Consider the following 27,280-nt stretch of genomic DNA (forward strand, 5'->3'; position numbering starts at 1 on the left):
CATGTGTAGAGTAATGAGAATTTATCGTAGTTAAAAACAAACAAACAACAAAACAGCAAATAACGAGAACTGGGTTGTCCCTAATTTGTAAGAATATAGCCTAAACCGGCCGAACGTCTTTCGACGTTGCTTTTAGAATTGGCGCAATGTGTTCCCGCCAATTCAAATTGTTAACCCCTTTTTAGAAATATCTCTTTTTCCATTACGGTGACCCCATCTTTTTATTTCCCTATTTTGTTTAGATATAAACAACGCATATTCTATTGAAGACTCATGGAAAAATTATTGGTCATTTTTTTTTAAACTTAATTTTTTTATAGGTATTTCACAATTAAAAAAGGCAGGAAAACTATTATAGCAACTTATCATTATTATTTTCCACTCAGAAAATGGTGATATTATTAAAATAGTATGTATTAATAACTAGGTTAACAAAAAAGACAAGTTTTTATTGGATACGGTCTTTTAAAAAAATATTACACTGATATTGACTAGAAGCTCCAATTTTCAAATTCCGGGAAAAAGATGGCGTTTTAAATCGAAAACGAGGTCGGTGACCCCATTTTTTTATTTGCTTATTTTAAAGCTTTTACCTAGCCTAAAGTAAAAATAAAATATAAAGCAGATATTATTGGTAGATCTGAATAGAAGGATTTGTCTTTAAGAAGAATAGGGATGGGGTTAGTGTAATGTATAATAAATGATTAAAAGTGAATGCATTTGCTGATCTCCCCCAAAGTATATGTCTTATCTTGTTGATACCAGCAAACAGATACCTCAATAGAGATTATGTAAAATACTCAACAGACTTATTCTAGAATAAGGAGTCTTCATTCAACATTCAAATGGTGAACTTGAATATAAAAATAGTTACGGAAACACTGTTGACGCATCCATGTGAAAAACGTATAATCATAGTTGAAGTGTAAATCTCTAATAGTAGCGGTAGCGTCATTTACCAACTTGGATTGCACAAAATAAATGACAACCAAACATGAATTGACAGGAAATGTTGACTTAAGAATGCAATTCATGTGCTAAACTATTCATTCAAATAAGAAAAATTGTGTTATACTGTTAAATACAGAGTATTTTTAATTGATTACAAAACGAAATACAGGCAATTACGTTCTTCATTTCAGTGTGAACAGTTATGTCATACATGGTGAAATTAGAGAACTTCAAATTAACTTGTGTGATACATTAAAACAAAAATTAAATTTTATATGCTTAAAAAAACGCCAAAAAACTCGTAAGTACCATTTGTGAATGGGTGGGTTCATGATAATTATTTTGAACAAGAATGTGTCCTAGTACACGGATGCCCCGCTCGCACTATCATTTTACATGTTCACTGGACCGTGAAATTGAGGTCAATAACTTAATTTGGCATTAAAATTAGAAAGATCATATCATAGTTAACATGTGTACTAAGTTTCAAGTTGATTGGACTTCAACTTCATCAAAAACTACCTTGACCAAAAACTTTAACATGAGCTTCACAGTATCTTCTTCTTTGTTCAGTGGACCATGAAATTGGGGTCAATACTTTAATTTGACATTACAATTAGAAAGATCATATCATAGGGAAGATGTGTACTAAGTTTCAAATTGATTGGACTTCAACTTCATCAAAAACTACCTCGACCAAAAACTTTAACCTGAAGCGGGACGAACGAACGGACGAACGGAGGCACAGACCAGAAAACATAATGCCCCTCTGCTATCGTAGGTGGGGCATAAAAATATATATATAAAATCATTGACGCATCTGATAAACTCATAAAATTCATTTTGCACTTAAAATTAAACAGGAACAATAAAATAGTATCATGTTATAAACACCTGTGAACCGTGTTTCTCTTTGGTAATTATTAATGAGTTAATTTAAAGATTTATGTTTTCTTTGCATGTAATCTTAAGGCATTTACAAATTAAAGAATAATTTTGCTAAATCTTTTTTCACGAGAATAAAAAAGTGAACTTGACATTTATAACTGACATTACCTGATAGGCGATCTTATCTCTAATGAAATATACTTCGATTCACATGAAAGGCGAACCTTAAAGATATTTTCTCTTTATAGTATTACGTACCTTATTTTCCTAATTAAAAAAGTCAACACAGTGATAATTTATTCACAATAATTTAACTGAAATCTTCTCTTTTTAAATTTGTACTTTAACTCGTTGAATTTTGAAAGTTCTTAGAGCCAAATGAATTTTTAATGACCATAAAAACATTTCTGTCTTTTAAATGAGAAATTCCTGTTGTTGCCCCACATTGGTATTTCATTACAATACCTTTGGTTAACAATTGTTTTAATTACATTCATTTGTAACGAAGGAAAAACAAAAACGAAATCATAAACGACTGTGGGTTTTAAGTAACTATTGTCGAGTTAAAATGCACGGTAAATTAGCTTCTTTATCTGCAAAACGTAATATAAGTTACAATTCCTAACCTCCGGAACTAAAGCACCTGGAAATTATAGAACAAAACATTAACTTTTTAACATTATTTGGATAATTATTTGATAAAGTGTACAATGGCAACATTGATAATGTCCAACAAGAATGATGGTGATCAATCGAAACCGTTTTCCTACAGCCTGTCTTATCTAAAGAGTGTAACAAGGAACCGGAAAAATAAAAAACCTTTAGTTGAAACTTCATCACCTTGGAAAGACAGCTTTCACAACCCCCTGGACACTTTGGAGGAACAGAGTGAAAATTCATCCAGCACCCAACCAGATGATTCACCAAGAAATCTGACTGAGCTGACCAAGAGCAAAACATATTTGGAAATAAAAGCGAAATTGATTCAAATTGCCAAATCGAGAAAGAAAACAGTGGACAATTATTATTCCCAACACTTCCGAAACAAAAGATTTCAATTAGCTGTAAGAAAAGTGATCATTTGCCTACGGTGGACAGCATTTTATCTTTTGAGGTAGGTTAATCTTAAGATGATGAATTAAAATCGTTACAAGTATTTAAACGTTAAGAATAAATGTAGAAATGATAAGTTTCCATTAAGCTTTATAAGTACGGCACCACAAGTAATATAAAAATAATGCAAAGAGTTAAATTTATCGCAGGATTAATGTAGTATAATAAACAAAAACAATGTATACATCTTATGTTTATATACATGTTAGCATCGGCGATATTTTTGCGAAGTTTAAGATCGACAGATGTTTCTGGCATCGTTGGCTAGGCTTAGAAATATACTGTATTGACATTAAAGAAGATCAGGCATATGTATCGTTCTAAATCGAATTTCACCAGCCCATAGTCGCAATACTATGTTGACACAAATTATCATTAATATGTTAAACTCAACAAATTAATTGTTAACAAAACTTTGATTTTCTAAATACTAATGATGGTCTTCCCCCAACGATAGATTACCTTAGCTGTATTCGGCTAATCCTCACAGAATATTTGGTTCTCAATGCCGTTCAACTTTGTACTTTGTTAAGCCTATATATCAACCTTTCAGATCGAAGCGCGCTGGTGACTTATTTTTAAACGTAACGCGCGTATGACGTACAAAACTATAAGCCTAGTGTCTTTGCTAAGCTTTCACATGTTATAACGTCCCAAATTGTTTCGTTAATTGAAAACGCTATATTTTGTTAGTTGTTCTTGACTTCATCTTTTTGAATTTGCCGTTGAGATTTTTTTTTGTTATATTCTTTTCAATATACGACCCTTTCATACATCGGACTTATTATCTTCTCATTCGCGCCGTATCAAGAAGTCACTGCAACGCTGTATTTGATATATGTTCAACTTTATAAATCGGTATTCCCAAGATTAATACAAACGTATCAGCTTTTACCTTGTATTTGTGTAGATACAACACATACAATTTAAAATAAAAACAGCCATGAAATCTTAATTTGTTTGCTTTTGTTTTAGATAGAATTAAAATTAGCATCCCTATTATTTGTGCATTTGCAGAAAACTCATCAACATGTAAAACATTCGAACATGACCACCAATTTCAGATAGACTTATTTGTATTAGTAATGAATGTGCATAAATGGCAAAGATTCCAAGGAGGCATTAAAAAATCACAAATCAATTAAAAACACCATTTTTAAAATAAATATTGACCGACAAGCAAATAGCCCACAAAGTGATAAACATAAAATAACTAGAGGCTCTAAAGAGCCTGTGTCGCTCACCTTGGTCTATGTGAATATTAAACAAAGGACACAGATTGATTCATGACGAAAATGGGTTTTGGTGATGGTGATGTGTTTGTAGATCTCACTTTACTGAACATTCTTGCTGCTTACAATTATCTCTATCTATAATAAACTTGGCCCAGTAGTTACAGTGTCAGTGGAAAAAGTTAGTAAAAATTTACAAATTTTATGAAAATTGTTAAAAATGGATATAAAGGGCAATAACTCCTTGCTCATTTTAAGGTCATACTTTGCTGTACATTATTGCTGTTTACAGTTTATCTCTATCTATAATAATATTCAAGATAATAACCAAAAACGGCAAAATTTCCTTAAAATTACCATTTCAGGGACAGCAACCTAACAATGGGTTGTCCGAATCATCTGAAAATTTAAGGGCAGATAGATCTTGACCTGATTAACAATTTTACCCCATGTCAGATTGCTCTAAATGCTTTGATTTTTGAGTTATAAGCCCAAAACTGCATTTTACCCCCATGTTCTATTTTTAGCCATGGCGGCCATCTTGGTTGGTTGGCCAGGTCACCGGACACTTTTTAAACAAGATACCCCAATGATGATTGTGGCCAAGTTTGGTTTAATTTGGCCTAGTAGTTTCAGAGGAGAAGATTTTTGTAAAAGATAACTAAGATTTACGAAAAATTGTTAAAAATTGACTATAAAGGGCAATAACTCCTAAAGAGGTCAACAGACCATTTTGGGCCTGTTGACTTATTTGTAGATCTTACTTTGTTGAACATTTTTGCTGTTTACAGTTTATCTCTATCTATAATAATATTCGAGATAATAACCAAAAACGGCAAAATTTCCTTAAAATTACCAATTCAGGGGCAGCAACCTATCAACGGGTTGTCCGATTCATCTCAAAATTTCAGGGCAGATAGATCTTGACCTAATGAACAATTTTATCCGTGTCAGATTTGCTCTAAATGCTTTGGTTTTTGAGTTATAAACCAAAAACTGCATTTTACCCCTATGTTCTATTTTTAGCCAGGGCGGCCATCTTGGTTGGTTGGGCGGGTCACCGAACACAATTTTTAAACGAGATACCCTAATAATGATTTTGGCCATCTTTGGTTAAATTTGGATTAGCAGTTTCAGAGAAGAAGATTTTTGTAAAAGTTAACGACGACGGACGACAGACGACGGACGACGACGGACGACGACGGACGACGACGGACGCCAAGTGATGAGAAAATTGTCAGATTTGCCCTAAATAAAGGCAACAGTAGTATACCGCTGTTCAAACTAATAAATCCATGGACAAAAAACAAAATCGGGTTAAATGCTTTGGTTTTTGAGTTATAAGCCAAAAACTGCATTTTACCCCTATGTTCTATTTTTAGCCGTGGCGGCCATCTTGATTTGATGACTGGGTCACCGGACACATTTTTTAAACTAGATACCCCAAAGATAATTGTGGCCAAGTTTGGATTAATTTGGCCCAGTAGTTTCAGAGGAGAAGATTTTTGTAAAAGATAACTAAGATTTACGAAAAATGGTTAAAAATTGACTATAAAGGGCAATAACTCCTAAAGGGGTCACTTATTTGTAAATCTTACTTTGCTGAACATTATTGCTGTTTACAGTTTATCTCTATCTATAATAATATTCAAGGTAATAACCAAAAACAGTAAAATTTCCTTAAAATTACCAATTCAGGGGCAGCAACCCAACAACGGCTTGCCCAATTCATCTGAAAATTTCAGGACAGATAGATCTAGACCTGATAAACAATTTGACCCATTGTCAGATTTGCTCTAAATGCTTTGGTTTTTGAGTTATAAGCCAAAAACTGCATTTTACCCCTATGTTCTTTTTTTAGCCATGGCGGCCATCTTGGTTGGATGGCCGGGTCACCGGACACATTTTTTAAACTAGATACCCCAATGATGATTGTGGCCAAGTTTGGTTTAATTTGGCCCAGTAGTTTCAGAGGAGAAGATTTTTGTAAAAGTTAACGACGACGGACGGCGGACGCAAAGTGATGGGAAAAGCTCACTTGGCCCTTCGGGCCAGGTGAGCTAAAAAGAATGAGCAACTCGAACCTCATTTAACAATAATGGGTGAAATCAGTTGTTACCAGAATGACCATCAGTTGTGTTTCTATCTGTTGACAAAACATTTCAGATGAAATGGCATCTACCATTTGATTTGTACAATCATGTTACTAATACCTTACCTTAATACAATACCAAATTCATAAACTATTGTTCATGTTAATTCTCGAAGCCACTCACATGACTGAATATCAAAGTTTAAAATACACCAGCTGGCTTTTTTCTTGACAAGCTGTATGCAATACCGTTACCTTTAGTAACATTTATTAAAGAATAAAAAAAACAACAAATGCAACACAGATACCAAAGTTAGTTCAATTTTACATTGCTATATTCTTTTTATATCATAGATTTTCGCACCAGCAGTTTATTTCGATTTTAAATCTGATTTCTGTAAACAGATCAACTTTAACAAATTTGCGAAATGCACATTTTATTTAAATATCGTGTCGTTCGAAATATAATATCCTTCATTCTTTTAAAAAAAATATGCTACTTTAATTGATAAATGAATAGTATAATTAAATCCTGGCAGTTTAGCGCATACATGTCAATTCAATTGAAGTGTCCCTTTGGCGTCATAAATATGTTGGAATTAACATATTTTACCAAAAATGGCTATGTTGCACATATGTTTGTTTTACTAATTTAAACACAAGCCAATTATTTACATACAAGATTTGAACTTTCGAGGTGGAGAAAGCTGCACAAAACAGTCATATTCCTGACTTGGTACAGGCATTTTCTTATGTAGAAAATGGTAAATTAAACCTAGGTTTAAAGCTAGCTAAACCTCTCACTTGTATGACCGTTGCAACAAATTCCATTATATTGACAACGATGTGTGAACAAAGCACACTTTTTTTTAAACAACAAAAGTAATTAATTACATTTTAAAAATCAAATGCAAAATTAAAACAATTTAAAATTTTGATAATATATAAATTGAAATAGATTAAATTTGATGATCATTAGTAAAATGTTTTTGTAGTAATAACCGATGTAATTCTAAAGTCCTTTTAACTGTAAATGAGTTGAAAACAGTGCTGAACTTGAATTTTAAAGATTCAATCATTTGAATGGAATAACAAATAAAGCTGCATGTCTTATCAGACTGAGTCATTAGGAGAATTCGATTAAGTTTTCATTTTCTAACTATTGTGGAGTGCTTACAGTACAACAAATTTCGAAAACCGATGAAATATGAATGCAGTATTTGTTTTCTATATTCTTAACAGTTCAAATAGAATATACTATATAATTATCTATATTTTTTGGTTTTCTGGTTATTATGTAAACAAGGTTGTTGAAAAGTTATTTTACGTAATTATCGGTAAAACGTCCAATGGATAAATTCTGCCAATGACGTAAAATTGAATTTAAAAAAAAGCAATTAAATATAATCATTGAAATTATTGTTTGTCTGCCTGGTTCATCTATCAGCTGATTATCACATTTTTTTAACCTAAGCAAATGTTATGTATACATGGGGATATGGAATATACGTCAATACACAACAACCCAACAACACATAAAAAAAAACATAAAAAAAAAAACGTTTAGAGAAAATATATTTGTTTAACAAGTGTATACAGTGTGCTAACTATAAAAAAAGAAGATGTGGTATGATTGCCAATGAGACAACTGTCCACAAGAGACCAAAATGACACAGACATTAACAACTATAGGTCACCGTACGGCCTTCAACAATGAGCAAAGCCCATACCGCATAGTCAGCTATAAAAGGCCCCGATATGACAATGTAAAACAATTCAATTGAGAAAACGGCCTGTTTTATATAAAAAAATGAACGAAAAAAAAAAATATTTAACACATAAACAAACGACAACCACTGAATTACAGGCTCCTATTCATCCGCAAAAGAAGAAAAATGTCGCGTTTATGAAGAACTCAGTTTATAGTTGATATACATATTGGTTTCCAAGACGAAAATATTGTTCTACAGTAAAACCTGATTTAAGAGACCAGTAAAGGTAGAGAACAAAAGTGGTCTCATAAGACATGGTGGTTATTTAACACAGGTTTAATCTAATAGAAATGCACTACAGATAAATTACTACAAAATTAATGGTCTCATGTCAAAGGTTTTTGCTTAATACGGTCTGTCTTTTAAGCAGGTTTCACTGTATTGAAATTAACAAATCGCGTTATTTTGCACTTTAAACGAATGATATCTATCTATATGTAAAACATAATGATAAAACTAATTACGTATTTCCTTAAGTGTTTAACAAATTACGTTTTTCCTTTTAAATGGCCATAAAGCTTCACATTTTTTGTTAATGAATATGAATAAAACGACGTCATCCGAGAAAAATCCGGTTGATAGCTAAAAATTAAGATGCAATAAAAAAAAATATCAAATAAACATGAATTTCAAAAATGACACATATTTTTATATACCTTTTAACTTCATGTAACCGTTATATGTGTGAGATATTATTAAATATTTCATATTTCCTTTATACTTCAATCACTTTATAAAATATCATTCTGGAAATGAAAACAGAAGGAACTATGTCGAATTTACACCTAGTAAAACAAAAAAAGGAAAGGGCGCTAAAAATATGTATGGAGGTTGTAATAACACAAAAAATCCGTATTTTCAAATGTCCAAATGTTACATTTTAAACGGTAGGTATATTTATTTAATATTCTTATAATCAAATCTTACAACAACATGTAAATGTTTCAATTCCTTCAAGACGAAAATTCTCCTAATTCCTTTCACGGATTTGGCTATAATTTTTGGACCTTTTGGATTATAGCTCTTCATCTTTTATATAAGCTTTAGATTTGAAATATTTTGGCCACGAGCATCACTGAAGAGACATGTATCTGGTGCAAGAAAATTAGTACCGTTAATTTTATTACTACCACTGGGTCGATGCCTCTGCTGGTAGACTATTAGTCCCCGAGGGTATCACCACCTCAGTAGCCAGTACTTCGGTACTAGCATGAAAATACGGATTTTTTGTGTTATTAAAATTTACTGTTACAAAATGATAGAAATTATTATAAATTAAGGAATATATATCCCTCATGCAAAGCTCTGATTCCTTTCACGGATTTGGCTATACTTTTTGGACCTTTTGGATTATAGCTCTTCATCTTTTATATAAGCTTTGGATTTGAAATATTTTGGCCACGAACATCACTGAAGAGACTTGTATTGTCGAAATGCGCATCTGGTGCAAGAAAATTGGTACCGTTAATTTTATTATCATAATTGTAACAAAATCATCATTTCAGTTCAAAGGATACAATACAAGAAGCAAAAAGGTTGTACACTGAAATGCAATTGAGAACATCAGATTTTGAAACAGTAGATCTAATGTTTGACAAATCTTCATACAAAGCCAAAACTGCGGTAAGTAAGAGTAGTAATAATTCGCATCAAAGACAACATAACCTAGTACAAATACAAAGTAAAGTGTCTCATTTTATCAAATTAATGAAAGAAACGTAACACCTCCAGAGATGTCGACTAACTATTAAGGTGTCAGACCACCAATTGAAAATCTCTATCTGTTCAATCAAATTACAAATAAAAGTTAAAGTGTCGCATGTTATCCAATTAATAAATGTTATACATCCAAGAAAGTGTCGACTACTTACGCCATCGGCTTTCCGTAATATAATTATAAAGTGTCGACTTATTTTTTAAGTTTACTATATAACTTCTAATAAATAGTCGAGAAATCCTATCGTTAGCTTACCAAAATGTTTCTAGTTTAGTGTCTACTTAAGCTTTAAACTATCGATGTACTCTAATACTATCTATCAGCTTATCGTAATACTAACAATTTTGTGTCTACTTGTAACTGCATCGCTATACTATAGTACTTTGAATCGTATGTCGACTTATAATTGTATTGGTACACCTCCAAATAAGAGTTGACAAATCTTACTGTCAGCTTATCATAAAATCTGCCATCTAGTGTCGAGTTATAACTCCTTAATATAAAATGAGAAAACAACAGAATATACTCAACATGCTTTGGTATAACGCGAATCATAAATATATTAATATCTTTTATAAAACATCATAGCAAATGACTCGTCTAGTATAGCAGTCCACCAAATTCCCTCACATGACGTCTTATAAAATCAAGAATGAGCATGGGGAATGTGACAGGGAGACAATAATCCGACCAAGGCCATCAATGGGTCTTCAACACAGCGAGAAAATCCAGTAATCGGGATGGGCTTCAGATGGCCCCTTAACAAAAAATGCGTACTAGTTCATTGAAAATAGACGTCACACTAAACTCCAAAACAAATAAATGAACTAAAATGAAAATACGTACATGATTGACAAAGGCTACATGCTCTTAACTTGGGCCGGCTCAAAATGTGTCCGATGTCAGAATATGTATAAAAGAAACTTAGCAAAATGAGAATGAAACATAAATTAACAAAAGACTACAAGCAGTTACTGACATCAGCTCCATACCTCGATTAAGCTGATTGAATGATTATGTCTTCATCATATGGAAATCAAGCACTATTCCTGATGTTAAGGGTTTAGTATCATACCGTCATGAAATATATGAAAAGAACAACCCGTATCATGCCAACCACTGATTTTAGAACCAATGTGTTCACTTCCGTTGGAAAGACCCTTGGTCGGTTTGTTGTTTCCTTGAAATATTTCTCATTTCAATTCTCAATTTTATAATGTAACGATCATTAAATTTAGTAAACGTCTTGACTAGTTTGTGATATCGAAAACCCACAATGTAATAATTTTGAGTAATACAGAGATTTCTTTTCGATAAAATCATATACGTTGTTACATACACCAGCGATTCCAAATTTTTTTTAGATATATAAACACCATAATATGGTGACAAGGGTACGGCATCATTTAGAAATTGATTGTTAACAACAGGAAATGAAAAACCATCTCTTATATCGTATATACATGTGCGACATGTCTTAATTAATATTAACCTTTATGTGATTTTAAGGTTAACATTTTTAAGGAAACACAAAGTTTTGTGTGGTGTGACATATGTTAATGAATTAATTTTTATTTGATTTTCAGGTTAGAATTTCAAAGGAAACACGAAGAATACTGATGAAATCACCACACCAGAGAACGGACGAAGAAGTATTTAGGGTAATGTTTAGCATATAATTACATTAGATGCATGTTTCATTATAATACTTTATTCTGATTGGCTAACTGCACATCACGTGTTATTCCTTAATCAATTGCATTACACAATGCAACTTTTCATTCATGATGACACGAGGTCCCACAATAAAGTGCACAGGTAAATGAAATAAAAACTTTATAAAAGGCGTGTTTTCATGATCATATAGGTAAAAATGTAATTATAAGTATTGAATGCTTTTTTTGTAACTGTATAGGGTTGTAAAAGCGTTGACCGTGCGCACATTTTTAGTATGAGCGCTTCCGTGCTTCATACAAAATGCACTTCGGTCAACGCTTTTACACCCCAATAAATTTACAAAAAAGAGCATTCAATTCTTAAATGTTAAGCAAACATTCCATTGCTAAAATGCAAGATCATTATAGATCAGTGGTGAACTTAGAGAATGTTTAACAAAAATTCGCAGCCTAGAGATGTAGCGTTAATTGCATTCCTCGATAGACATGTTTGAATATTCTATTTTTTTGTGACACAGATGTGACTCAACAGGGTCGACCGTGCAAGAACTTCAAGTCGCGAAGTAACTACGAGTTGCCTCATAATTTTGTAGTTTTTTATGGTAGTGGTTTTAAAAAGGGATCTTTTGATAAAAATTTGCATTAGATTTCAAGTACTTTTATCATTAGCACTTAATTTAGTTCCCACGATATGTCAACAAGAATAAGTATGAAATAAACATATAGACTTGCTGATTTATTCATAAAAAAATATCTATCTTATTCTAAGGTTCACAATGTAGAAGGAAAGGTGTCGCTTTATTATTACTCTGCAAGATATATCTTGAGAACTTAATTTTTTCCGTTGAGTACATGTGCATTGTATTCGTTTTCAATAAAACTTGATTTACTTCATAACACTGACGCTTGACTATACTGTATGAGACACGTGTTAATAATATAATATTTATGCGACAATGCATCATTTGAGAGTTTTTTTAAACCGTTGACTAAAAGTTGTGTAAATATTGCTATATCAATCACCTATCCTTTGGCCTACATTTATGAAACATGCAATCATCGCATATAAATAAATAAATAGAATTATAATACTAACCTTTGTCAAAATAGTATTTTACACACATAAATGAAATTACTTTTGAATTGGGAGATTGTTCAAATACGTATTTAAATGAGAAGAGTATTAAGTGTATCAATATTTTATGTCCATCAATTTCTCTTTTCTGGTGCATTGTAATGACACTATCGATCATCAAAGGTCACCTTGGGTTTTACAGTAGCGATACTTTTGATATGGTCATATTTAGAACAAATGTGAGATTAATAGTCAGTATAACACAGCATATACACCTGTATTGATATGGCTGGTGAATTATTTCAAAACTAAAACAAAAGAAAGACGGGCCAAATAATAATCATTAAAATCCCAAAGGTACCCATTCCATAAATTGTACCATTGATGCATTGAAACCAATATCATTTATCTGTATATTTCAATTACATCAGTAATGTTTAGTGAAATGAGAGATTGTAAACAAACTGCTAATTAAACAAAATCCAAAAAGGAACGGTAATGGAAGTATTATTGAGTTTTGTAACTTGAGTACTATATAATGCTAGACAATTATTTATTTAGGCACAGATAGCATTGGGAAACATTAAAGATATAGCCCAGTATCCGTTCAGAATGCAGAGGGAAATAGCTAAATTTGGCGAATATGAAAGGTAAGTTTTTTCTTGGTGTTAATACTGTTCGTACAAGACTTGTATCTTTTTAACTATTGTTCGAAAAAAATACTGACAAATTTCAACGAAGTATTGAATGCAAGCTTAAAGAGTTTTAATCGCTATCAAACCAAGTACAAAGAACATTTTGAATGGGGCACAAAAGTACATCTTGTTTAAATATGTACTACATCATTTGATTTTTCATCACATTAGTCGCATTCGGGAGTCTACAAATTAAATGTTACATTCTTACTTGTTAAATCCATTCTATATTAGGATATTAAAATAGAGTAATTGAAATAACTTTCTATAAGCTTGTTTTCAACCAATAACTGAAATATTGTGTTCAAAGTACACAAGGAAAAGTACTATTAGACGAGGAGCGATAGAGCTGTATGAAATAATCTAAAAATTAATACGAGAATTTAACTCTTTTCCAACTTTTCAAAAATAAAAAAAATATGTTGTTATCGTCGTCTTTGTGATGCATTGCACAAAGGGTGACTTTAGGGTGATCTAACAGTAATAAAGGGTACTCCCTGTTGATATAAAAGTCTTTAAATGTTTGAAATAAAGATTTTCTTTATTTTTTATAGATTTTGTCCTTAAGATAAATAATGAAACTTTTTAGTTTAAATAAAACGTTGTCCAATAATATATTGCTTTTCTTGATCAAACTTTGTTGATTTAAGTCCAAATCTATACCGATCGTTACAAGTAAGATGGTAACATTTTAAAATGAGAAAAATTAAAGTTGATATGCGGAGTAATATAAACAGCGGTACTGAATAACTAATGAATAAACTCATCATAGATACCAGGACTAAATTTAATATATACGCCAGACGCGCGTTTCGTCAACAAAAGACTCATCAGTGACGCTCGAATAAAAAAGTTAAAAATGCCAAACAAAGTACGAAGAGCATTGAGAACCAAAATTCCTAAAAGTTTTGCCAAATACAGCTTAGTTAATCTATGCCTGAGGTAGAAAAGCCTTAGTTTTTCAAAAAATTCAAAAATTTGTAAACAGTAAATTTATAAATATAACCATATCAATGACAATTCATGTCAGCACAAAAAGTGCTGACTACTGGGCTTGTGATACCATCGGGGAAATAAATCTCCACCAGCAGTGGCATCGACCCATTGGTTGTAAATAAACTCATCATAGATACCAGGACTAAATTTAATATATACACCAGACCCGCGTTTCGTCTACAAAAGACTCATCAGTGACGCTCGAATCCAAAAAAGTTTAAAATGCCAAATAAAGTACGAAGTTGAAGAGCATTGAGAACCAAAATTCCTAAAAGTTTTGCCAAATACAGCTTAGTTAATCTATGCCTGAGGTAGAAAAGCCTTAGTTTTTCAAAAAATTCAAAAATTTGTAAACAGTAAATTTATAAATATAACCATATCAATGACAATTCATGTCAGCACAAAAAGTGCTGACTACTGGGCTTGTGATACCATCGGGGAAATAAATCTCCACCAGCAGTGGCATCGACCCATTGGTTGTAAATAAACTCATCATAGATACCAGGACTAAATTTAATATATACACCAGACGCGCGTTTCGTCTACAAAAGACTCATCAGTGACGCTCGAATCCAAAAAAGTTTAAAATGCCAAATAAAGTACGAAGTTGAAGAGCATTGAGAACCAAAATTCCTAAAAGTTTTGCCAAATACAGCTTAGTTAATCTATGCCTGAGGTAGAAAAGCCTTAGTTTTTCAAAAATTCAAAAATTTGTAAACAGTAAATTTATAAATATATCCATATCAATGACATTCTACCTTTTTTTAACAGTGTATTGAAGGGATTACATGTTTCAAAGTTATAATATAACTTGTTTTTATTCTGATATCAGTAATTTACTTTACAAGAACAGTATTGTTAATAAAGATATTTGATGGGTATTAAAATATCCTCTATTGATATTAGGCATTTGGAAAAATGTTACATTAGCGTGAGATTAGTGTACATATATTTTTTTCATCAAATTCCAGACAATGTCATAGGAACTGCAAGAATATTTCAAAAGGGTTATTAGAACAAACTAACAAAATGACTAAATGTGCGTACATGTGATTACCTTAAAGCATCAAATATGCATACAGATGATTACTCTTTACGGAATCAAATAAGTGTATATGCTGTTATTTTTTATTTATACAGATGAATACTTGATGACATTGAATATGCAAAACATGATTACTTTTATGTTAATGGTATTAAATACGCTTTAACAAGATTAATTTTTATGACATAAAATTGAAAAAAATATGATATAAATATCTATCAAATGAATATATAGTTTCTAACTTCTGTCGTCTTGATGACTATATACCTTGCAGAACCTACTAATTTGAGGTAATGTTTAATTTGTTTAGGGTCTGCATGCGTATGCCCACTGATAAAGAAATAAATACATACACTCTTTCCATGACAATGTTTGCTTCGTTTTACTTTAAAATGTTAGATATTCTTTTATCCTGAAATGTAATTATGAGGACATTTTTCAGTTTTGGAGGAAGGAGAATTATACTTCGTCAAGGTCATCCACCTTCAGCAAGTTATTTTGTTCTTTCGGGTGAAAGTAAGTAAAAATTAAAAAAAATGACATAGTATAATTATATTTTAGTTCCTAAAACAATAATATTTTGAAAGCTATGTATTGCATTGGAAAACAAAAAAGACGAGGTGTAGAATCTGAGAAGTTTTCATGTGCTGTGGAAATAACAATGACGATGCTTGAAACTTACAAGTTTCTATTACTTCATTGTGTACCCCTTTTACATACTACAAATGTAGTTTTAAAGTGAAATCTTCTTTTATTTACGGACAATGTGATTGAACGTATAAAGAATGACAGAAACATTGAAATCAATATGATGGCTTGCTTATTGCCCAAAATACAAAGTATTCAAAATATTTTAAACAGACAAACAGTCACATATTACATTTACATTCAAGAACACCTTAACCGTTTAACAACATTCTTTTTCTAAATTTTATGATGTTACTCAACATAAATTATGAGATCGAATTTGATATTGTAGAATAATTTAAATGCAAAACATTCAATTTATTTTTCAGTATAGCTTCCAATCTGTTAAATGATGTTCATTACATTTTCATGAACCTAAAGGGTTGAAATGGTCTTGTTGTGGTTCGAGTAATTCATGTAAATAAATTAATTCAATCTAAATTGCAAAACTCTTTTACCTTTCACTAGCCTTTTGAAATGTCATTGATTTTAATTTTGTTTCAGTGTTTGAACTCATTTACGAAACATCTGATGGGAAACCCAAACTTGGTCAATCTATCGTTAAAGGCGATGAATTTGGGGTGAGTTTGTTACATTCAATTTGTTAACTTTGCAAGTTTCCAACAATACAATTTGTATATCATTGGGGATTGGCTGATTGTATTCCTAAAGTCCACTTAATCGTATCGCACAGTTCTTTTTTGCGAAATGCACTCGAAAATTCGGATCTAAAACTATAAATTACATTTTTGATAAAAAAAAAACAACAGTTTTACAGGGAGCAATCTGAAAAAATACTGTTCAGATCTTTCGGAATTCCCGTGCTTGTCAACGAAATCAGAGAACTATATTTTAATTAAATTGTGCAGGAAATAAATTTCATCAAACATAACTTTCTGTTAAAAATCAACATTGGAACTCATTTCAAAATGTTTTAATTGCTAAATTTTACTACAAAAAGTCAATTCGTATATATGAAACAGTGGTTTTTATCTTAATGTTAACCTTCTATTTTCAATTTTTGTATGAATTCTAGGAAAAGGCCATTGTAGATGATACTCTTCGAGAATGCACTGTAATTACTAAGGAACCAACCGAATTGTTATCACTGAAAAAGAAACATTTCCGGCGTATATTTATGTTAGGAGGAGGGCTTTGTGTTTTAGATTCAGAACAGAAACAATTTCTTAGGTGAGAAGTTTATACCAATTTTAATAACAAGATTGATTAAAGTAACACTGTGTATAGATATAAGAAGATGTGGTGTGAGTGCTAATGAAACAACTCTCTATCCAAGTCACAATTTATAAACGTTAACTATCATAGGTCAAGGCATCTTTGTGATCTTCATTATGCAGGATAAATAAGAAATAATGTTTGTCTCGCGGGTACTTAATCTCAATCCCCAAATTTCAACGTTGCTGATTATCAATTATAAGAATTTTTAATTTGCAGAATAATTCGTACAATATAGCCTCATTTTTTTTCAACTGCTCGCCCATCATGGTAACGAAAGTGACGGTGACCCTAAACGCACGAATGATGTTCACTAAAACAAATGTAACAAACTCGAACGTGGTCTAACCTTTTTTATTTTTTCATATAGTAGAACGTTTTTTATGCATCTTCATAACAGAAAGCGTTAAATTTTGAGACACAGTATTGTGAAGCGACCCTATTCCCTTAAGCTGAGAATATCCTTCCGTGGTAAAATTCGTACATTTGATATCAAAAACCTTGATTCCTTTCTTTTCAGACACTTACCTTATATGAAAGGATTTCCTATCGATAAATTGGAGGAAAACTCGGAGAAAGTAAAAACGCAATATTTCAAGTTAGTAATACAATGTAGAATATGTTGGGTTCACTAATTGTTTGATAGGGAATATTGGTATTGTGTGTACTACTTCGAACTTTTGCTTTCGGACTGGTGGATTTTCATAATTGTGATGCAGTATTTTAATCATTGGCCTTATTCGTACATTATCTACCGCGAACATATCTGAAGATAGATTTTTTCTTGGTTTCTATATGTTTGAATTGTTTCAGTTTTACAATGAGGGGTGTTTGGTAAATTATGACAGAATTTGATATTTATAGCGTGCAATTTGTTAAATGACTCGATTGTGTCTAGGAATTCATAAATGAAACATTACTGAAATATGACAGCAAATTATGCTAGAATCGGTACTAGAATCCAACTTGAACTTGTTATGATGTATAACTAATTTCCCTGTATTGAAAGTGTCGTTGTGACTTTTAAATGAAAAACTATAAAAATGCGTATGCTTTACTTTAACATTACATGAGATCTTTACCCTGTCAACGCAAAAGATCTCAATCCTGTTTGAGTGCGTGTGTTTTATCAGTTTCTGTTTGTTAACCTGATTGGTCTCTTCCTAATCGATTAAACTGTTATCGCCTTAATTGAGGCCTACAAAGTGGGTGTAAGGATTTCTGTCATGAATGAATTCAACAAATGTATTTTAAATTATTTATTACATGTTTATGACAGTTTTTCTTTGTGCGTTTCTCTGTGTTGGATTTTCATACGTTTGTTCGTGCTGTATTTCTGTTGTAATTGTAGCCAAATTTTGTTTCATTGTCACATAAGCGGGAGGTGTGGCTAATCGTACAATCAGCTACAACACACAATTTATTTCTTCATAATTACATTAGATGTATGTTTCATTATAATACGTTATTCTGATTGGCTAACTGCACATCACGTATTATTCCTTAAGCAGTTGTATCACACAATAAAACTTATCATTCATGATGACACGAGGTCCCATAATAAAGGGTTGTAAAAGCGTTGACCTGCGCACATTTTTAGAATGAAGCACTTCCGCGCTTAATACAAAATGTACTTCGGTCAACGCTTTTACACCCCAATAAAGTTACAAAAAGAAGCATTCAATTCTTAATTAATATGTCCTTTACGAAGTCAGGAGCATGGCAGTTATCAAATAGTTGGTCTCTATGTATGTTGGCGTTTGTTTTTGCTGCACTTCAGTGTGTCTGTTGTTCCTTTGTTTTCTCCTTCAGTTGATGTGTTTTCCTGGTTTTAAGTTTGTAACCCGAAATTGTTTTCTCTCAATCAAATTGTGACTTTTAAACAGCGGTATGCTACTGTTACCTTTATTTATACATGCACACTATTTACTTCCGTGTAATTTTTAATTTGAAACTCGCCATGATATAGACTGTTTGCGCTGATGCCAATCAACTATTTTGAAATTATGACTTCATCTCGCAGCAGTAAATGTATAGGAGATTGATTTTGACATTCATAATAATTGATATACCGTTGAAATTCATTTCACTATTCTAAAGTGTATATATTTGCAATGCAATGGTTCTGACATCTTCAGATTTCATTTAAAAAGAGATGCAACATATCACATTAAAAAAATTAAGTTATGGTTCTAACTCCCTCCTTGTATAGATTTTATATTCTTTTATTACCTATTCAATTAATTCATCACATATATAATTTTTTCAAATATTTATATTTGTTTTATTACTCACTCACAGCACTCTCAACAAATCTTATTTTAGAAGACACTTCAGAAATTCAGAAATCTTATTCTTTTTCGGGGAAATTTCCAACCATAATGACCATTGATGATATTGTCGATTATTTTGTAGGAAAGGTGATATGATAACTGATGATACTAGATATTTTCCATGGCTGATTCTTGTCAAAACGGTATGTTAAACGGGATATAAACTGAGTACGATAAAAAAATTATTAAAGTTTGTATATCTCCAAAGTAACAAAATGAAAAATTCTATTTCATGGGATTTAATGATCGGTGTCATTTGTTAACACAACAGCTGTCTCCAGTGGAGCAGGACCTGTTTATCTCTTCAGAGTAGTGTACTTTAAACCGACACACTGTTTGTTTGTCTTTTCGTCGTTTCTATATTTACCATGTAGTAACGGTTGATGATTAAAACACTCATTAAAAAAGAAACACAATTATTATATTAAATTATTATAACTGAAATGTCAAAAATCAATGTTTTCATACGTACTACATGTAAGATAACCAATTTTTTGTATAATAATATACATCCATCAATGAAATGATTTGAGACCCTTCACTCAAATGAGACCACAAAATCAACAAAAAACACAATAAATCCTTCAAAAAGCTAATTGTATATGTGTAGTATCTCCATGGATTTTTTTCTGATATGCATTTAACCCATATCCCATTTAATGGGGTAGCACCAGTGTCAAATAGTTGTTATGTGGTCATGGGACAGAATTACTGAAAGAGTTGGTTTTTTTTTTATTAAAATATAAATCAAGTAGTCAATTTATTTCAGGGTAGTGTCTTTATTTACAAACGTTTAAAGAAGATAGTTCCTTTACACAGTAACCACAAAGGTATGTTAGGCAAATTAAGTATTTTATATGGACAATCGATTACCTAGACAGGTATGAATGCCAATTCGAGAACCCCATTAAAAATATCAGAAAAACTAAATATATATTGACGTTTGGGTGCATCATAACCAAAAAGGTGTACAAAGATGTCAAAATATAGTATTATGTCAAATTATTTTAAGGGGTGTTATATTCACTGCTCTTACATCCGTTGATAACGCTATTGGTGGACTGTTAGTCCCCAAGGATATCGTCGTCTCAGTTGGTTCCTCGGTATTGACATCATATACAACAGATTTTTCTTATAATACTCCATTGACAAATTAGGAAATGTTTACCAAACTGCAAGTAAAGTTGACTTTAAATTGATTTGATGCATCCCTGTTGATTAAATAGCTCTATACGTATTCAAGTATTTTGATCTACATCAAGCGCTTTCACATTGTTAGGTTTTATCGTTCGTTCCTAGTGAGGGCTAATCAAGAAAAGGGCTTCGGGCGCAATACTTTATGGAGTGTTATTCTTATTTCCGGTACAATTGAAATCAAATTAATCCAAAAATGTACTCATTGTTAGTCACAACATCTTTTTAGAAATAAAACACACAAACTTTGGAGCGAAAACATACCAAATTGCGAAAATCAAGGTGAGTGAGACAAGGTGCGTCAATTGAGAATCATATCTTGCGTTGGATATCTTGACGGCTTGAGCCAATTTTATTATATGTCTATAGTGTAAGCATATTTTGCTATAAATATCGAGACGGAGAGAGACAACTGTATCTATTGGGTAAACATATCTTGCAACTGTTTTCATATGCTTTTATCCCTCAGCAAAATTAATCATTATGACGGATTTGATAACTTTAAGAAAATGCGCAATATTTTTACTGATCCTAAATACTATTAAAATATTTCTCTCTTGATGTTTTCATTCTTAGTATATAATTTGAATGTCTAAAAAATACATATATTATTGCAGATTTGTTTGTAAGGAGTTCACCCTTTTAAAATTTAACTTGAAGTTCTGTATTTTTGATAACTACTATTTTGTTAGTTCTGTCATTCTGTTTTTTAAATTCTTGACATATTGAAAAGATCATTTTAAATTGTTACATATGTAAAGCCAGCCTATCTGAGAGGCAATACATAATAAAAGCAATGAACAAAATCCTAGAGAGAATACGTTGAAACTTATGGAACGTGATATATCAATTTCAGAAACAGTGCCACATGTAACAGACCAGAAAAAGAAACCAGAAACTCAAAGTTCTCTAACAAGAAGACAAATGTTAAATGATATCCATATACCAGTTAGAACAAATGTAGAAATTGATCCAAACGTTGTAGAAGAGAAACCAGGACAACCGAAGAAATTTATTCATCCATCAGACCGACACTCAGAAAGCTCAAAAGATTCACAAGACCGTCAGCAAAACAATGACACTGAAAATAACAAATACTCATTTCACAGCATACAAGATCAGCTTTTAAAACGGACAACTCCTCCTCACTTTGAACCGTTACGATCAGCAACGTCTAGAGGAAGTGTCTCGTCAGGGCTTACTGGTGTTGAATCAACCACCAATAACGTGCAGTTAGGTGACGGTATGTGCTTGATTTTTGCCTTTGCTCGTATTTTGGCGTTTTCTTAATCTAAAACAATCTGATTTTGAAAAAATGGATTTTATAAATTTTAAGATGTAAAAAGGATATCATAGTAGTGATATGCGACTGAAACAAGTATAAAATGTTAAAAAACATGTTCATCTTCAATGGAAGTGTTTTACTTTTTTTTTTAATGGCACTTTAAAACTATATTTTATTCCTTAAAAATATGAACATTTTATGACAACATGTGTTTTCCGTGACAACGTTACAGTCACCGAGCGTCATTCTAATCGTGCATCGGTCAACTCTTTAACTTTCCAAGACATAAAAGTGGCAGTGTTTAGATGATTGCAGGTAGCTGCAAACTTCCTGCAACAATGCAGCTTCTCGTTGCAATGGGGCAGCAAGTTTGCAGAAACAGTTATGTTTGCAGCAAGTTGGACGGAGAATTGAGAATATGGTCTCAGGTAGAATGCAGAAATCTTTTTTCATTATATGATTGTAAGAATTATAAAACAATGACTGAGCGTGTTTATGTCTTAATATATTTTTCTTTAGGCCAAAAAAGTATTCATGAAAATGACGATGATGATGTTAAAGTTCATCAACATTTCTGGGAAAAAGCTCGCAGTAAGGTAAACAGATTATTTTGAAATTACTCAACTTTAGTTCTCTTTCCAAATACTCAAATATTGTGTCCTCATTCCAAATACTCAAATATTGTGTCCTCATTCCAAATACACAATTGTAGTAGTTTTAATCTCAATCTATTCTGGATATAAATCGAGAAATGAGACCGGCTTAACTGTGTCAGTTGTATCCTTTATTTCAAATTCAAAATGCCCAATTGTAGTTCTCGTTAGAATGACAAAACTGTAGTTTTTCTTCCAGAATAAAAGACTGTAGTTCTTATTCCTAAAAACACAAAGGAAGTTATCATTCAAAATACCCACCTAGAGTTCTCATAAAAATTAAGGTAACCATATTTGACACTAAGCCTAGTCTGTCTCGCATTAAGTGAATATATATTTCTGTACTTTATTAGTAATTATTCAATCATTAATGCCAATATTTAAACAAGAGTTGTCTCTCCTAGACAATTCAATATTTTAATATTTTCTTCTCTTTTAATTTAAGGCTGATAGACAACACGCAGAAGAATCAAATACAGACATTGTCCATGTTCATACAATCACCAACGGTCAGATTTTTGTAAGTTATCAACTTTAAACTTGGTTCAAATGAATCAAAACGTTTTGCTGTACATTGTATTTTTATTTTAAAATTTGGATTACCTGTACTATTTTGGTTGTGGCGTCACGTTGTCAGCTTTTGACAGTCTTCAACAGGACGAAGTTCATATCATAACTAAACCAAAGGCATGTTTTGAGAAGAATTTCTCTTCGGAACCATCTCGCGATACAGAATAGTCATAAAAGATACCAGAGTTATAATTTTTTTGGTACGCCAGAAACGCGTTCTATGTACACAAGAATCGTCTGTGGCGCCCGAATCATTGAAAATCAATTATAAAAATTAAAAAACAACAAAAAAACGAACTCCGAGGAATATTCAAAACGGAAAGTCTCAAATCAAATGTCAAATTCAACACAGCAAACACCTCAAACGTATGGAAAACAAATGACATATTCCTGACATGGTACAGGCACTTTCTTATGTTTAAAATTGTGGAATTAATCTGGTTTTATAAAATATTTCTTAATTTTAAGAAACGATCAAATAAAGATTTTTGATAATTTTAAAAGCGTCAAACGTCATGTACGATGACACACAGTCGTTTGAATCTACGTCATTTGAACTCTTGATTGAAATTGTCATTGGTAATCAAACACTGTCTTGATTGAATTTTTCGAAAAAAACTAAGGATTTTATTATCCGACGCATAGATTACCTTAGCCGTATTTGGCACAACTTTTTGGAATTTTGGGTCCTCAATTCTCTTCAACTTTGTGCTTGTTTGGTTTTTTTTTATCTGAGCGTCACTGATGAGTCTTATGTAGACGAAACCCACGCCTGGCGTATTAAATCATAATCCTGGTATCTTTGTTAATTAATTATATTTTACATAACATCAGAATTATTTTCTGACAGGGTCTGGATGATATAATGGTTGATAAGCGGACTGACCAGAGACAAAATTTTAGTGTATTTAGTGGTGGAGCTGATGTTATTTTTATAGACAAATATTTCTTCAAGGAAAATATGACGGAACGATTTAGAACCAAACTAGTAAAATATGTAAGTACTGTGAATAGGTGCAACTATGTTTGTTAAAATTGTGTGTGTTTTATTGTTGGTCCGTTTTTCATCACTTAATTGCCTGCCGGTTATAATCTACCTTTTATAAGTGATGTTTTTAATTGTAGATTCTATGTCTGCGTAAAACAACCGTATGCTTTTGAAGTTTATTAATATATATGTGTCGAATTGTTTTACATGCATAAACATAAACGACAACAAAACTTAAACACAATCAACAACATTAGTGCAAAATCGTAAACATTAAACATCATATTTGCTATCAAATTCAAACATCTTATAGACATTGATTACTTTGTGTCTTAGCCGTCATATAATGCATAGAGAGATATTCAGACTGGAAGAAGTCCAGGTAAAAGGTTTTTACGATGCCAGTTTATTAAATTCGCATGATGATTGAATGCGCCCTACAATACACTAGGCATCGTTTGTCTTGTTAACAAAACATTTACTGTTTGAAAAACTCAGGCTTTTAAATCAGTTCAGTAAGTCTACCTCAGGAATAGATTACTTTAGCTGTATTTGGCAAAACATTTAGGATTTTTGGTCCTCAATGCTCTTCAACTTCGTACTTTATTTGGTCTTTTAAACTTTTTTGGGATTCGAGCGTCACTGATGAGTCTTTGAGACGAAACGCGCGTCTGGCGTAAATATAAAATATTGATCCTGGTATCTATGATGAGTTTATTTGTCTGGCCGTTCAGAAAAAATATAGTTAAGTTCAATGTATCAAGTCTTAAAAAAATAATTTCACATGGGTTCATTTGTTCTGATATATTTAATGAAAGTTTATTAGACCGAATCAACTCGTTTCAAATTGTATTTGATACATTGCAGTATATAAACAACTATAGTTACATCATATGGGTAGAGGGAATGGTTTGTTATATGATCTTTTAAAAGTGTTGCTTATTTTTTCTATTTTATAGTTTTGTCCATATCCTTCTGACGAGGAACTACAAGAAAAGTTACAAACTGAAGTCGATTGGAATGAATATAGAGTACGCACATTGAATAATACATTGTTTCTATTGGAAAAGGAATCTCGACTAAGGAAATCACAGAACTTTTTTTAGTTTGATTAAAAACATTTTGAGTTTCAAAAAGAATCATTCTTGTTCATATAAACCCAAAGATGCTTAATTCAGGTTACTGGTGAATAGAGTGGAAGACTGTTTAAGAGAGTTGATAAGAAGCAAGACAAATATGTACTGGACATGACATTTGATAGAGCGAACGTTTTTAGGTCTAGCATTCTGAAGCGCATTTAAAACTATATAGTTTTTAACACTTTTTTTAACAAAAAAGATTAGTTTTTGAATTGCCTTGCAATAGAACCTTACAATTACCGAATAAAAATGTTAGTGATACACATCTTTAAAAAAAATTGTACAATAAAAGTTGACCTTGTTATAGTGTGATGGTAAATAATCGACCTGTTTGGTTAATCGGAGTGGATTTCTAAAATACTAAAGGTATATTCAAAGATCTTCAGTTACACTCATTAAGATTTGGCATCTCTTCTTTTCTCTGCACAATAGTCTATGATGCTTTTCATATTGCAGTACTGCATCAGTATATAGAATACTTTGTTGGAAAGAAGCGTGGTTCTGTCTTCAGGTGAGTCCTTCTTCGTTGGCTGTTTCGGCGCTGTCCACTACAACCTGCAGAGGTGCGCCGACTGGGGTGACCATTCCCAGCCCGAAACTAAATGGCTATCCATCCCTGCCTCTACCCTTTACTGTTTCCATTGTTAAGATCCTTTCCTCCACCACCACATTGATTATGTCTCTGCCTCTTTGTACAAGTTACCCATCAGCTTACTTCTTTTCCCTCAATCAATACCAAGTGCTCTCAATGCCCTCCACATAGACTGTTCAACAAACCCTCTGCTTCCCACTTCCACTGGAAATAACCAAACCCTCCATCTATTGTCTCTACATCCTGGAAGTAATTCTTTCGTTGACATCTTCTCTTCGTTCTTCCGATGGCACGGTTAGTTCTAGCAGAATTGACTGTTTAGTTGAGGCTGACCAAATGACGATATCAGGTCTCTGGTTTGTTACTGCAATCTGTACTATCAAAACCAGAAGGTATGATTAATTTTATGATGTTTTCTTAAAATGTTAACATATGAACCACATTTAAGTTTTCTGATCGTCAGCTTCCCATTTGTTAGTACTTATACTTAGTACAAATATGTGACACCCGTCTCTGTTCACAAGAAACGAACGTCAAGGTAGCAAAATGTCGACTGATAGGTAGAATTATCGATTATGTCCTATTCCCTATCATGATATAAGTCATTCGCACGGCGGGGTATAGATGCAGTCTTAATCCTGTCTACCTAGCCTGTCTTATTCTGATTAACAAATATTCTATTCGGAAATAAACATAAAAAATTAGTAAAGAAGGCTTTCATTTTAGTTCAAAAGACATAATTTTCAACGGAATAACAAATATATATATTTTTTTCAAAATTTGTTTTTATAAAATAGATGGATCCTTTATATGAGTATTTCATCAATTGCATTGACTATCTTTCCCTTATTTAGAATGTATAGTGGCATTATTTGATGTTTGTAGAGGTAATGTGGTTATAGGTTTCAAACAGTGATTGGTAGCATTTTGCTAATTACATGATTTTGAAAGTTTTTATATATCACTTCTCAATTTTTTTGTGCTATTTTCACATTTCTTGATGGGTGTGAGAAAAATATTTCTCCTCGCTATAGTGAAATATTTGTTCTCGGCATATGATTGGTCTAAATTTAATTATGACGTCAAATTTTCTTGGTTTCTTCTGAATATTCCTATTGTGACGTTATGAAAAAAGGTGACCATGCCTGATGACGCCAGATATAAAGAACACAACTATCCTCAAATCTCTAAGAAGGAAGGATAAAAGTCATTAAAGAAACAGATTCCACCACCATAACTCGTGTATTACAATACTTCTCCACTCTCAACAGCAAGCCTCGCGCTTGAAATATTAATATTTTACTGTCTCGAGTGAAATAATATCGTAACACACTTGTTGCAGTGATAGAAT

The 27,280-nt window shown here is 32.0% G+C and overlaps 1 protein-coding gene across 2 annotated transcripts; it reads left to right on the plus strand.

Moving 5' to 3' along the window:
- Positions 1–2,411: 2,411 nt before the first annotated feature.
- LOC143068663 (uncharacterized) lies at positions 2,412–25,638 on the plus strand. Of its 2 annotated transcripts, XM_076242890.1 has the most exons (15): positions 2,413–2,953; positions 9,554–9,671; positions 11,352–11,426; positions 13,078–13,166; positions 15,695–15,768; positions 16,444–16,520; positions 16,976–17,130; positions 17,696–17,773; positions 19,591–19,651; positions 20,278–20,338; positions 21,559–21,945; positions 22,507–22,583; positions 23,086–23,160; positions 24,061–24,207; positions 25,158–25,638. In XM_076242890.1, the coding sequence occupies exons 1-15, from the start codon at positions 2,550–2,552 to the stop codon at positions 25,302–25,304; spliced, it is 2,025 nt and encodes a 674-aa protein (XP_076099005.1). In that variant the 5' UTR covers positions 2,413–2,549; the 3' UTR covers positions 25,305–25,638. The 2 variants fall into 2 exon arrangements, with proteins under 2 accessions (XP_076099014.1, XP_076099005.1); XM_076242899.1 differs by lacking the exon at positions 17,696–17,773 and having other exon boundaries at positions 2,412–2,953.
- Positions 25,639–27,280: the final 1,642 nt, after the last annotated feature.

Source organism: Mytilus galloprovincialis, chromosome 1 (genome assembly GCF_965363235.1).
Source record: "Mytilus galloprovincialis chromosome 1, xbMytGall1.hap1.1, whole genome shotgun sequence".
Lineage (NCBI taxonomy): Eukaryota > Metazoa > Mollusca > Bivalvia > Mytilida > Mytilidae > Mytilus > Mytilus galloprovincialis.

Excerpts from the sequence above, each read along its gene's own strand:
- LOC143068663 (XM_076242890.1), top strand. The coding sequence starts at position 2,550 with ATGGCAACATTGATAATGTCCAACAAGAATGATGGTGATCAATCGAAA. Across the intron at positions 2,954-9,553 it reads ACAGCATTTTATCTTTTGAG|TTCAAAGGATACAATACAAG; the intron begins GTAGGTTAATCT and ends TCATCATTTCAG. Across the intron at positions 20,339-21,558 it reads TTTACACAGTAACCACAAAG|AAACAGTGCCACATGTAACA; the intron begins GTATGTTAGGCA and ends TATCAATTTCAG.